The 13,568-nt window shown below is 45.5% G+C and overlaps 1 protein-coding gene across 2 annotated transcripts in view; it reads right to left on the bottom strand.

The window, feature by feature from the left end:
- The window catches only part of LOC123608810 (sine oculis binding protein homolog), a 146,625-nt gene extending 143,481 nt beyond the window's left edge, over positions 1-3,144 (bottom strand). The window contains exon 1 of one of the 2 annotated variants that reach the window (XM_045499193.1): positions 2,734-3,144. In XM_045499193.1, coding sequence (XP_045355149.1) covers positions 2,734-2,829 — 96 coding nt within the window. In that variant the 5' untranslated portion in view covers positions 2,830-3,144. The remainder of the gene's footprint in view (positions 1-2,733) is intronic. The other variant, XM_045499194.1, reaches the window with a different exon arrangement.
- Between the last annotated feature and the right edge of the window lie 10,424 nt (positions 3,145-13,568).

Here is a 13,568-nt window from a genome sequence, read left to right as displayed (position 1 = left end):
TTACAGCTTAGGCCGTGCTAGCTGTATACATTCCTTTCTTTCTGCCGGGCAGTGATTACTTACCAGGGTTTAGTTTACACTGGTCCAGATGAAAGCCGTTCAGATGAAGGCAAACACAGCCAGGCAGCTCCAGCGGCACCGATATGAAGCTGCACAAGGCCACATTGTGTTCTCGGTGACATTTTGTTGCACATATTTTTGTACAGGGCAACCAACTTGTTATGTTACTCTACACTTTAGGTTTGGGGACAAGGAGTAGTAATAATACCATGAGGTTTGAGGAGGGTTATACTGATGTGGTTATTAACATTAAAAACAGAAAAATATTAATGAGTTCAAAATAACCTTTCCACCATTTGACTTTGAGAAAGCACTTTTCAAATGAGGACGTTGGGTGCCATTATATTAGAGGAATACCTACAAAACAATTCCAGTACAAATGGAAATCCATGCATACTGGCATTGTGTGCGTGGACATGACTGAAGGTTTCTGCCGGGGTCTCTCACACACTGGTCTAAACCAGATAGAAAATACCAATCCTACAGGCAACTGAGTTATTTGCTGTGTAAAACTTATTTAATGCCACTCTACACAGAAATGATGAGGACTAAAACTTCAAATAGTAGGTGGTGATTTGGAAGAAAAATAACATTTTAAGAAGAGGAAATTCTGTGCACGAAGGTTAATTCCATACTTAGTCCTGCAGCATTGACTAAAAATTGTGTAATTTTTCCCCTTCACACAATGTTGTTTTTGTTTCTTCCTCACCAGTTCAGACAAACATCTGTTATACTGTAGAAGGACAACTATCTCCCAAACCACGGAGTGCGCCCGCAGCCAAAGTCAACAACGCCAGCCCCAAGCATTGAGCACAGTCAGCCTTTATATCCAGCCGGGATAACATTTCACATGTTTTGATTAAAATTAGCTAATTTGTAATTCTAGAACCTATGAAACTTAAAAGCTGCCATCCATATAGATCACATTAGGTAGTGTTTTAAAGGGCCAGTGCACACTGTGATTTCCTAGTGGCTCACTTCTCTCCTGTTCCTGCACCCCCAATTTAAAATGAAATGGAAAAGTAATCTGGAAATGCAGGACAGAAGAGAAGTGTAAGGGAGGAAGAATGGTTATTGTAGACTGTTTGAATTCCAGCCCTCATCAGAAGACAACAGCTCCTACTGGTCTTTTAAAAAACTATCATTTAAATCAATGGTGGTTTCCATCACAAGGAATGGCACTGGTTTCCAGAGCAAATCTTCCTTAACTCCCCTTGGACTGATGCTGCACCCCATGCTTTCAGGCACTAAGTTCATCACCCAGAAATAACAGCTCAAATTCCGAAATTGAGATTGCTACAGACATTTTCTGGAGGAAAGGAAAGCTATAAGCATATGCACCTAGATACTCATACAGCTTGTATTATCCGTGCGCCCCTTCCTAAACACGGGCTTCACAGAAGGCACTCTCATAGAATGTGCTTGTTCTAATCAAGAAAGCGTCAAAGCGCGATAAATTTTACTTAGTCGCATGCCATTTTCATCCAGTCTGCCTTTTAAATACAAAGTTCACCAACCTAAGTCAGTTGGCAGTGTTAAGGATTCTATCTTGCAGAAGATAGGGAACACCAAGCCGGCTGCAGAATGAAAGCTAAAGTCCCCCTGAAAACTGCTACTTGTTTGTAATTCACAAAAAGAAAAAAAATTAATATATATATATATATATATATATATATATATATATATTCTTTTTAATCAAGATCGATTCGTCATATCAACACAGAATAAAACCCTCGCCGGGCAAAAGCTTCAACTTCATGGAAAATAAGTGTGTGTGTCGGGGGTGGGGGGGGAGGGGGGTTGGCCGGAGCTGAGCGGTGCTCTGGTGCAATCGCTCCAAAGCGAACAGCTGGAGCGCCAGGCTGCTGCGCTCGCCACCTCTGGCGCACCGCTGGCCTGGCGGGGAGCCCGACCTCGCCGACAGGACTCCGGGCTGGCCTTTCCGAACAATGGGCCGGCGCTCGGGAAGGCCGCCCCCCAGACAGCTATCTTTCGGCGGGGCTTGCCCGGGTCTGATAAACTGGGAAGTGGAGCATGCAAAGACGAGCAAGAGGCGGAGGCAGCCGAGCGAGAGGAGCGGATAGGGGCGGGCGAGGTAAGCCGGCCGTCAAAACGGTACCCAGACTCACGCTGCTGGGGCCGCACTCGCCGGGGCACTGACAGCCTCTCTACACCGTCGCAGCTGGCTACTTGAGGGGAAGCGGGATCGAGGCGCTGGGAGACGGACTGGAGGCAAGGGTGGAATCGAGCGCTCCCGGGGTTCCTCGGCCCGGCAGCGCCTCAACTTTGGAGGGACCCGAGGAACGGTTCCCGAAGAAAGGGAAGAAACTACACACCGCCGACTAGGAAAGCCTCTTCACCACGTCCACCCGCCACTTGGGCCCCCGGTCCCCTCCCTCTGAAACGCGCCTGTGCCAATCTGGGGTTTATAAGGTTAAATAGTATGTGGTTTCCTGGCCGCCCCCCACCCCCATCAAATCGGAGGCAGGCAAATCTCGGGGATGCAGCCCGCGAGTTGGCCTCGGTTTTGCACCTGGAGGAAGAGCTGAGGCGTTCTGGGCGTCCTACAGAAACTGACAAGCGCTCCCCGTACCCCCCAAATCCGTACAACGGCCCAAAGGGAGCGGGCGGAAGAAAGAGCTCGGTCTCTCCAGCCCCGAAGTCCAAAAATACCTTCATTTCCTCATTGATCTCCCTTTTCACTGGGTGAGCCGGTTTCCTGCTCCTTTTATTTTCCGGAGGTCTCCCTTCTTTCTCCATTTCTGCCATGTTTTTGTGTCTGGTTTCTGTGGAGATGAAATGGCTGCTGCCGCCGCCGGCGGTGGTGGTGGTGGTGGTGGTGTCGGTGGTGGTGGTGGAGGTGGTGCTGATGGTGGCAATGCTGGCGGAGGTAGCGGTGCTGGCGGGGCTGGGGCTGGGGCTGGGAGGGGGGAGGGCAGGCGGGCGCCGGAGAAGCGGGGTCTCTTCTAGCGGCGGAGAACGTCAGTGGCTGTCACAGGGAAAGGTAGCTCGAGGAGTCTCAGGGATGCCGCCGCCGCCGCCGCTCCTGCTCCCGCTGCCGCCGCCGCCGCCGCCAACGCCGCCGCCGCCGCCGCTGCCCCTGCCGCCGCCGCTGCTTCTGCCGCTCCCGCCGCCGCCGCCGCCGCCGGGCTGCATCCTCGGTGCCCCGTGGAGTCGTCAGCCATCTTCCGTCGCTCTGTCCGTCTGCATGGGCGAGGGGAACGAGGGCCGGGCGCGGAGAGAGCTGCTCTGGGCGTGCGTGCGTGGATGTGTGTGTGTGCGCCCGGGAGAGCGCGCCAGCACCGGCGCCCAGCGCCTCCCGCGAGCCGAGCCGGGGGCGGGCCGGGGGCCGGCGCGGGGAGGAGGGGGCGGGAGGGAGGGGGAAAGGTGGAGGGGGGGGGCTGGGACGGCCCCCAGCTCCGGAGCGGGCGTGGCTTCCACCGTCACTGAATACGCGGATGCTGCGCGGCCCCGGGGGCTGCTCGCGGCCGCTTGCTCATCCGCGGCGGGCACCGGCGGGACGCGGCGCCCCTCGCGGCCGCCACCTCGGCATGACGGCCCCTGGGGCCGCCCCGACCCCAGCTGTTCTCCTTAGCTCCGTGATGTGGGCTCGCGTGGGTTTGGAGTTGGCTTTTGAGCCGGTCCTAGAAGCTGCCGAGGGGGGGGGGGGCGGGAAATGAATGGGGGTGAAAGGAGGAGGTTGGGCGGTGGGAGGGCACGGGGATTCGAGGTCGAGTTGCAAGAGGGCCGCTTTCTTTACCCCGGGGGAAGGCAGACTGAGCTCGCCGCCTCCGGATTCCAGCGCCAGGGTCTCGGGAGAAAGGAAACCACGGCCCTGACCTCCCCCCACAGCTGCCAGGATAGTATCCCCCCCGTCCGGGGGCCACCTCTGGGCGTGTGGAGGCGGGAGGCCCCTTGGAGAGGTCCGTGCGCCCAGCTCCGCCGGTCCCCAACCCGGTGCGAGCTACGACTGCGCTTGCAAGACAGCTTTTGCCTCTCAATGAACCACTTAGAAGTAGGACATCTCGGACCTCAGCCCCCTGTTCTTTCTTTCCCCTCCAGTTCTCTCTCTCTCTCTCTCTCTCTCTCTCTCTCACACACACACACACACACACACACACACTGGTGTCTCACTACAAAGTAACAGTTTTACCCTGTGACCCCGTGCGCACCCTTGTCCCAGTGCCCTGGGTTTAACCTCAGGGCATTAGGTGCTGCTGGGAGCGCGGGGTCCCGTTTATAAGGTTTCGTCCTCCGGGAGCCAGCTGCGTTCGCCCCGCCTGGCAGGACCCTCCCTCCACCGCCGGTGGACACTCTTCCCCGCGACTTCCCTGCGCGCGGCTGTTCTCCCCCATTCGTGCTCGCTCCCCCGGCGCTCGCACGCCTTCGCTTTGGCCCACTAGGTCCGTGCCTGGGGCCAAGCTCGGGTTGCGTTTGTGGCTCTCTGGGCTGAGGCATTGGCGTGAGCGGTTTGATGAGGCTTCCGTGAGACACGCAGCCCCGAATGCTGGTACACGCTGCGGGTGACACATTGACGTTCGCGGCTTGGCTTTCCCGCGCCACTACACTTCGTAATTACCTGACACAATGCGATATGGGGGTGTCCATTGTTCCACTGCTTGTTATTGTGGAGTGTTCATTATAACCGTGGTGGAACTTAAAATTACACAATTTTTTTAAGTACTTAAAGATTGAATGAATCGGCTTGGGGAATATGAGTCAGCTTTCCATTAAAATCTGTTTGGCCTGTCAAACAAGGCTCATTCTGGGTATCACATTGCCTAATTTGCATTTTAGCATTGTTTTGTTTCTTAAACGTCAAGTTGGAGATATTTGGGAGCGTACGCGGGAGGGCTGAGCACCTCTACGGTGGCTGTTTTGCATTTTAGCATTATTTTGTTTCGTAAATGCCAAATTACAAATACTTGGGAGCATATCCAAGAAAGCTGAGCACCTCCTCTCGCCTCTTCTCTTCCCTGTGTGGAGGGAAGGAAGGGAAACCGCACCCCTCTCTGCGTGGCTCGCTGGATCCCGAACGAGCCAGGACGCCAGAGCGAGCGAAGCCGAATCACACTCTGCTCCTGCAAGGGGTCCAAGCAAAACATTTGCCCGGGAAAAAAAGTTTAAGATCCTGGGGCGGTTATCTGGGGCAGAAAAAGTCGAGAGAGGAGGATTACTGAGTTTTTATGGAGCGCTCTGCCGTCCAGGCATCCCCTATTCAAGATTTTTCTAGCAGCCTCTGGGAGTGTACCCAGGGATGCACAGGTGTGAGCCCAAGTCCTCTGGCGAAGTTGAAGCCGGGAGTAGCCCACAAGAAACCTACAACGACCCTGGCAGCAAGGGTGAGGAGAGGAGCCCAGAACTGTACTAGCCGTACCCACACCCCACCCCCCGCCCTGCCCCGTTTTCCTAGAACAATAACACAACGTTCCTGAACGTGTGAAAGTGAGTGTTTTTCCGCAGTGAGGAATAGCATCCTGATGCTGTTGCCAGTAGGGAGAGATGAAGAGGGAATCTTTATGGTTTTTCAAACTGAATTTCGTCCAAAACATCTGATAAATAATATGTGGGTTGGAGGTAGTTTGTTTTCTCTGTTTTGTCCTCTTGGTCTTTAATGAGAAGTAGTGAGAAACTTTTTTTTTTTTTTCGAATATTCTAAAAGTGTGGAAACATATGTCATAAAGTATGCACAAAGGGAAGCTTTTTGTCTTCTGGAAACATATTTAAGTCCTCTCTGTTTCCTTCAGTGCCAAAAGCATTACAATTGATTCACTGTTGTTCACTTGATATCAAATAACAAGTTATATGCCCCAAGTCCTAAGATACAGTTTCACAAGTTAAGAATAAAAAGAAAAGGTGAATTGCAGCCCAGAGTTATATGTAGTGGTAGCTATACTTCCTTTAAAGAAATCTCTTCCTCTGAAATGGCTCATTTAATAAAAATGATGATATTAATCAGCCACCTGTTCTTTCACAGGCGCATGTCTTCCAGCAAATGGAGGTGGCAATGTTGTGTTAGAATCCACGATGCCTATCTTCAGTGACAGAATGAAACCTCTGATAGTGTATGTGAGGAAACTTTTAGTTCAGAACGACTTCAGAACTAATGACTGTTACACCTTATTAATGACCAGTTTTAGGTTTCTTCAAATGTACTATAGATGAAGACCGTAACAAGAGTTGCTGCTTTATGAATTTGGACATATCATGAGTCTCATAATGTTCCCTAGATAACTTTATACGCTTTGTTAAAGTATAACCCTGTGTAGGAAGGAACAATGGCCTACATCTTGAAAGAGCCACTCATTTGCTACTATGGCCCTGGACATAGAAAAAGTCTTCACTATTCCCCTTACTGTACCCCTGCCAGTCACCAAAATGAGTGTGGGACTGACCTTTCATACATTCCTGGGATATATTTTTATGACTTTTACTCTTCAAGGCTTCTTTGATATTCATTCTAACCAGATTCACCTAGGAAAACACATCAGAGAGAAGATGAAGGACGTAGGATGGTGTGCCTTGGGCCCTCAGCTTCTAGATCTGCTTCTTTGTTACCTCTAAGAACTCCCAACTCACACGCCCAGTCCTCATGCCTGGTAATGAATTAATAAATATTTGCTGATTGATTTGTATGACATAACAACAAACTTACAAAGACACTTTCCTGTATATTGTTTGAAATTAATGCTCACCTTGAACAAATTCTGTGGTCTAACCAAATATGGGGACTAAAACATGTGGAGTAATTACTATGCTAAACACATTGTAAGAATTATATCACTGAATATTTACAAAATCTTATGAGGCAGCTTCTACTATTGTTTTTTTATTTCGCTTTTTGTGGGTTTTTTCCCTTTTCAATGTTTTCTTTAAATTCTAGTCAGTTACCATACAGTGCAATATTAGTTTCAGGAGTAGAATTCAGTGATTCATCACTTATGTATAACACCCAGTGCTCATCATAACCGCCCTCCTCAATACCCATAACCTATCTAGCCTATCCCCCACCCACCTCCTCCATCAACCCTCAGTTTGTTCTCTATCTTTAAGAGTCTCTTATGGTTTGTTTCCCTCTCTCTTTGCCCCCCTCCCATATGTTCATCTGTTTTGTTTCTTAAATTCCACATGTGAGTGAAATCATATGGTATTTACTTTTGTCTGACTTATACTGCTTAGCATAATGCACTCTACCTCCATCCGTGTTGTTGCAAATGGCAAGATAACATTCTTTTTTATGGCTCAGTAATATTTATACGTACATATATGTGTGTGTGTGTGTATATGTATGTATGTATACCACATCTTCTTTATACATTCATCAGTCAATGGATATTTGGGCTCTCTCCATAGTTTGGCTATTGTTGATAATGCTGTTATAAACATCAGGGTGCATGTATCCCTTCAAATCTGTATTTTTGTATCCTTTTGGTAAATAGCTAGTAGTACAATTGCTGGATCCTAGGGTAGTTCTATTTTTAACCTTTTGAAGAACCTCCATACTGTTTCCCAGAGTGGCTGCCCCAGTTTGCATTCCCACCAACAGTGCATGAGGGTTCCCCTTTCTCTGCATTCTTGCCAATACCTGTTGTTTCTTGTGTTCTTAATTTTAGTCATTCTGACAGGTGTGAGGTGGTATCTCATTGTGGTTTTGATTTGCATTTCCCTGATGATGAGTGATGCTGAGCATATTTTCATGAGTCTGTTGGCCATCTGGATGTCTTCTTTGGAAAAGTGTCTATTCGGGGCGCCTGGGTGGCGCAGTCGGTTAAGCGTCCGACTTCAGCCAGGTCACGATCTCGCGGTCCGTGAGTTCGAGCCCCGCGTCGGGCTCTGGGCTGATGGCTCAGAGCCTAGAGGCTGTTTCTGATTCTGTGTCTCCCTCTCTCTCTGCCCCTCCCCCGTTCATGCTCTGTCTCTCTCTGTCCCAAAAATAAATAAACGTTGGAAAAGTGTCTATTCATGTCTTCCGCCCACTTGTTAATTGGATTATTTGTTTTTGGGGTGTTGAGTTTGATAAGTTCTTCATAGGTGTTGGATACTAACCCTTCATCAGATATGTCATTTGTAAATATCCTCTCCCATTCCATAGGTGATGCAGCTTCTACTGTTATCCCCATTTCACAAATGAGGAAAGTAAGGCTTGCACAAATTATTAAGTCACAAGCTAGTAAGTATTGGGATTTGAGTCCATAACTTCCTGTTGAACTCTAGATATGGAGTTCTTGATACCTGATTCATGATAACCTGATTTAATGAGTTCCTTTTAATAATCTATATTTTATCAAATCTAAGACCCTTGGTTTGTTTGTTTTTACATTTTAACACCTCTGAGATTGTGATATATCTTACAATGAATTCTTACAATTATAAATGACAGCTTCCCCACCCCACTCAATACTACATAAAATGGTAGCATATTCTCCAATCATTGGTGTATTTGGCTATGTCAGGTTATGCTGCGATTGGCAAATCAGAAAATCTCAGGACTTAAAGCAATGAACGTTTATGCTCCTTGTTCAGACAAAGTCTCCTGAAGATCTGTGTGACTCTCCAGAGCAACTGTCTTCCATGTGATGGCTTGGTGTTGCAGCTCCAGGCCAGCATGTCCACAGTCAGTACTCCAGGAGAAGATGGAGCCCTGGAGGATCTCTCACCAGCAATTAGATGCTCCAGCCTGGCAGTGACATATGTCACTTCTGCCCCGGTCCATTGGCTAGAATTAATCATATGATTCTGCCCAACTGCTAAGGAAGCTGGGAAATTTAAGTCCCCCAAAAGGAGAGGAGAACTGGATATAGGTGAGCATTTAACATTTATACCACAAAGGCATCTTCATTCAATGACCTCTAGTCATTAGGGTCAATTAATGTAAATATCAGGGATCTTTTTTCCTCAAAACCAATGAGCAGCAATTGGCCTGCTGATATTCCATCTAAAGCATACTTTCAAAGTTCATGGTCATGTTTAATTTCAGAAGATGAAATTCAAAATCAATTTCAAATAGAACATCATGAAACAGCAGAACCATAATGCAAGTGCTTTAACCAGGTGTCTTACAGATGAGCTTCCAGAGCTTTGCAAACTCCTAAGATCATATACAGAACACTCAGTTCTTTTTTTTTTTTTTCCTGGGCAATGGGCATATATGTGTCATTATGTTTTCACTTAAGATTCATAACTTATTTATTCAACAGATATTTATATATCCAGGCACTGTTCTGGGTGCTTGGAATCTAACCACAAACACAACAGACAAGTTCCCAAGTTTCAGAAAGCTTATAGACCAGAGAGGGGACAATAAATAGACAAACAAGCAGTAAAGAAGAGAATTTTAGATACAGATAGATGACAAAGAACAATGTGATAAAGAGAAATTGGATTAAGGGGACTGCAAGGGTCAGAGGTCTGCTTTAGCTAAAATGATCATAAAAGATCTTTATGAAAAGAAATTTCACATGAAATGGGAAAGATGTGAAGGAATTGCCTAGGCAGAGATCCTGGAATCCTGGAGAAAAGTATTCTGGTCAGAATTTTATTTATTTATTTAAAAAAAATTTTTTAATGTTTTAGTTATTTTTGAGAGAGACAGAGGCAGCATGTGAGCAGGGGAGGGTCAGAGAGAGAGGGAGGCACAGAATCCGAAGCAGGCTCCAGGCTCCGAGCTGTCAGCACAGAGCCTGACGCAGGGCTTGAACTCACGAGCTGTGAGATCATGACCTGAGTCGGAGTTGGACATTCAACCGACTAAGCCACCCAAGCGCCCATATTCTGGTCAGAATTTTAAGAATTTGAAGAATGTATGCACTGAGCGTGTTTGAGAGATGGAAAGGTATCTGGAGTGTAGAGAACAAGCAAGAAGAGCAGTAGGAGAAGCAGGGCCAGGTCATGTGGCCATCAGTAGCTCTGCCATTAAAGACCAGGTTAACATAGCTATGCGCACCTTTGAGTGCAAATCCCCTTACTCCTTGCTGTTCCAAGAACATTCTTGTCCTCTTTGCCATGGTGTCAAAGTGAAGACCATGACCTTCTCAGAAGACTGGGGGCCTTCTTTCAGTCACAGGAATATAAGAAGCTCCTCAGCTATTAGCTTCAAGCAGACTCAGGGTTCTTTGCAGGCAAATAAAAGGGCTTCATTCTTCAGTGAGGCCTTGAGCAAGTCATTTTACCTTCATATTCATTTCCTCATATGTGAAATGAGAATACTAAGCTACATTTTGGAGTATTGTTATGACCACATATTATCTATTAAAGTGAACTAAAAATAAAACTGCACAAGTTTCTATGTACAAATGCGTATTGTCTGCTCTTCTGAAAATCATTATTGTTTTATGATAGCCTTAGGTTTATATATACGACTGATAGAAATATGTGACAATTTAAGAAAACCTGACACATGAGGAATAATCACCTATATAATAAGAGTGTTGGGGCACCTGGGTGGCTCAGTCAGTTGAGCATCGGACTTTGGCTTGGGTCTTGATTTCACGGTTTGTGGGTTCAAGCCCTGAGTTGGGCTCTGCTGACAGCTTAGAGACTGGAGCCTGCTTTGGATTCTATGTCTCCCTCTCTCTCTCTGCCCCTCCCCTGCTCATGCTCTCTCTCTCAAAATAAATAAATTAATTAAATTAAATAAAAAAATTAAAGTCTTGTTTATTTTCAATATGATGTATATACCAGGGTCCCTTTTAATAGTAATTTACTAGAATGTTATAATTTTAATTTATAAAAATGAGATTTTCATATCTGCTTTCAAGAACATTTCAACTGTACCAATTGAGACAAGCATACTGATACCTATAAATTCAAGGAAAGAATAATATGAGTTATAATTTTTTTAATGTTTTATTTTGAGAGAGAGAAAGAGTGTGAGTGGGAGTGGAGCTGAGAGAAAGGGAGAGAGAAAACCCCAAGGAGGCTCTGCACAGTCGGTGCAGAGCCCGATGCAGGGCTCAATCTCACCAGCCACGAGATCATGGCTTGAGCCAAAATCAAGAATCAGACGCTTAACCAACTAAGCCACCCAGGCACCCCTGAGTTATAATTTTTTCATTCTTATCCATTGAAGCAGAGATCAAAGCCCAGTGTTTACTTACTTCAAGCATCTCTGTGCTCAAAAAAAAAAAAAAAAAGCATTAAGCTCCACTATCAATGTGTATGTCTGCATATAAAAGCTTTATTTAAGCCAGTGGAAATAAAAGAAGGCCACCCAAATGAAAACAAAGACTGTTTATATAGGGCAAGAAAGTCAGTCATCATCATCTGTTTTTGGCAGAGACTCAAAGGCAGGTGTGTGAATGGGAGAGCTTCATAGCGAAAAAACAAAACAAAACAAAACAAACAGCTTCAGTTATATTCTGAATGGGGAGGGGTTGGCATGGAGAAATTGGACTCTAACTAGAAGATGGTCCAACTAAAAGCAGGACATCCTATGTGATTATTTTGGGGAGCGTATTTGGCTTTCTCTAGTTGGTCCTGAGTTGGAAGGGGGAGGTGTAGTAAGGAACTGGAAAGTTGGCAGTCATTGCCCAAGTCCTAACCATTCTGGGTTGTTTGTGGCACAGAAGGTGATTTGGCTTCTCTGGTTTGTTGCTTCTGGAGTAATGGGTCAGAGTTCTATTGTCATGTGGCTTGGCTATTGTACATTTGTATAGTCAGTCTCTCAAGCCATTAACTAGAAAATAATTTAAGCCTGGCAACTAAGAAGGAACTAGCTCAAGGTTTAAGGCAGCTTCCATTTGTGGTGAGATAATATTTTGATGTATTAAGAAGTGTTTTGTTTTCTTCATACTCGCTAATTCCTTTCTATCCTTTCTATCAAGACCCAATGACCTGATGGATTTAGATTAAAAGTTTATGCCATAAAAAGCAGCTTTAGAAAAAAGTTGACAAGCCAAAGGAAGTTTTTCCAATCCAAAAAGAGATCACAGTTCTGTGTGGTTGGGATAAAGAAGGAACAAAGATGCTTAGATGACAGAAGGAGCTTCACTGTAGATTCCCAAATAGGTCCCAGCGCCCTGGTGAATGGGACAAACAACTGGAAGAGTCGCTCGGTTTGAGGGAATATGAAGGGCCCTTCAAGGTAGAGCCTGAAACAGCAGCAAGCCTTATAGAACAAACCGGCCCAACACGGAGCAGGCAGACACAGTGGGACAGGCACAGTGCTATGAAGGAGCCTGTGCAGAAAGTCCTGGGGTAGCCATTCATAATGTGTGTGATGCATGTATAGCTGAGAATGGAGCAGGTGTGGCCCTGAAAGACTGCAGAATCAGGGTAGTCCTGCCCCCAAAATGTTTGATTAGAGACTGCATGAACACTTCTGAGGATGTCAGCTGGAGAGGTGACTGTATCTAAGGAGTAAATGCCACCCACCCACCCGCCTGCCATGTAGATGCCAACCCAGTGAGAAAAGTACAAGAGAAGACCATACCAACTTAGATTATCTGAAGGTTTCATTTCTGCCTCCTGATATAGCATTGTATAAAACAGAGATTGATTTCAGGTATATGGAAGTGAAGAAGTTTACAAGTAGCAAATACCTGAGGTTTTTACATTATTACTTATAACTCACATAGATATGTATTCTGTAACTCAAATTTGCTTTTAAGCAATTTTTCAAAATGGAGTTTTCTCATTCCTGGAGTAAATTTGGGGCACTATCTGCCTAATTATTTAACATATAAGTAGTATCACCCACACAAAAATAGTTTCTTTGGGGTTATGGCCTTACTATCATAATAAGACCAGCTTAAACATAAACATTTTCAATAATTAGTCAAAACTATGGTACATATAAAACTTAACTTAGTATCTGAGTTATCTTGAACTGTCATTGCCTTCCTCAATGATATCCATTGATGAAATTAGGACTCTTGTCTTTATTTGATTTATATAGATGCTAATACAGACTTATAACAATATATTTCCTTTACATAAGTAATCAAATGTCATTAAACTTACTAGGCTTCTGACAATCCTGTTGAGTGACATCATCAACTATTGTGATTCCTGCTGCGAGCCAAGTATTTTGCGAACAATACGTCATTTCTCTCTCACAACCACGTTTGAGAGTATAATTGTCCCTGTTTCACATCTTAGGACAGTGAAGGTGAGCACAGGTCACACTAGGAAGTGGCCAATTGAGGATAAAAGTCCAGTCTGCGGAAGCCCAGTCAAGCGAGGTATGCTTTCACATAGACTACACTCTGTTCCTCTCTGCTCAGCCCTTTTATCACCTTTTCTTGGGAAAATAGAGCATGCAGCTAGGTCAGTAATTTTCATTTCTTCTTTATTTTAATTTATGCATGGCTGTTACAAAAATTAAAACAGCTATAACAAAACCCTCAACCTTCCAGAAATAACATACCACATTTTAATATTCTCAAACCAAATATGGTATTCAGTAAATGGTTAAAGAGGATTGATATCTATGTTTTGACCCACCTCCTTTGAGAAACATTACATGTAGTAAAAAACATTTTTCTTTCACAGAAAATTTGTCTCCAATG

Source organism: Leopardus geoffroyi, chromosome B2 (assembly GCF_018350155.1).
Source record: "Leopardus geoffroyi isolate Oge1 chromosome B2, O.geoffroyi_Oge1_pat1.0, whole genome shotgun sequence".
Lineage (NCBI taxonomy): Eukaryota > Metazoa > Chordata > Mammalia > Carnivora > Felidae > Leopardus > Leopardus geoffroyi.
Note: the sequence above shows the minus strand (reverse complement) of the source record. Positions and strands in the feature narration are given on the sequence as shown.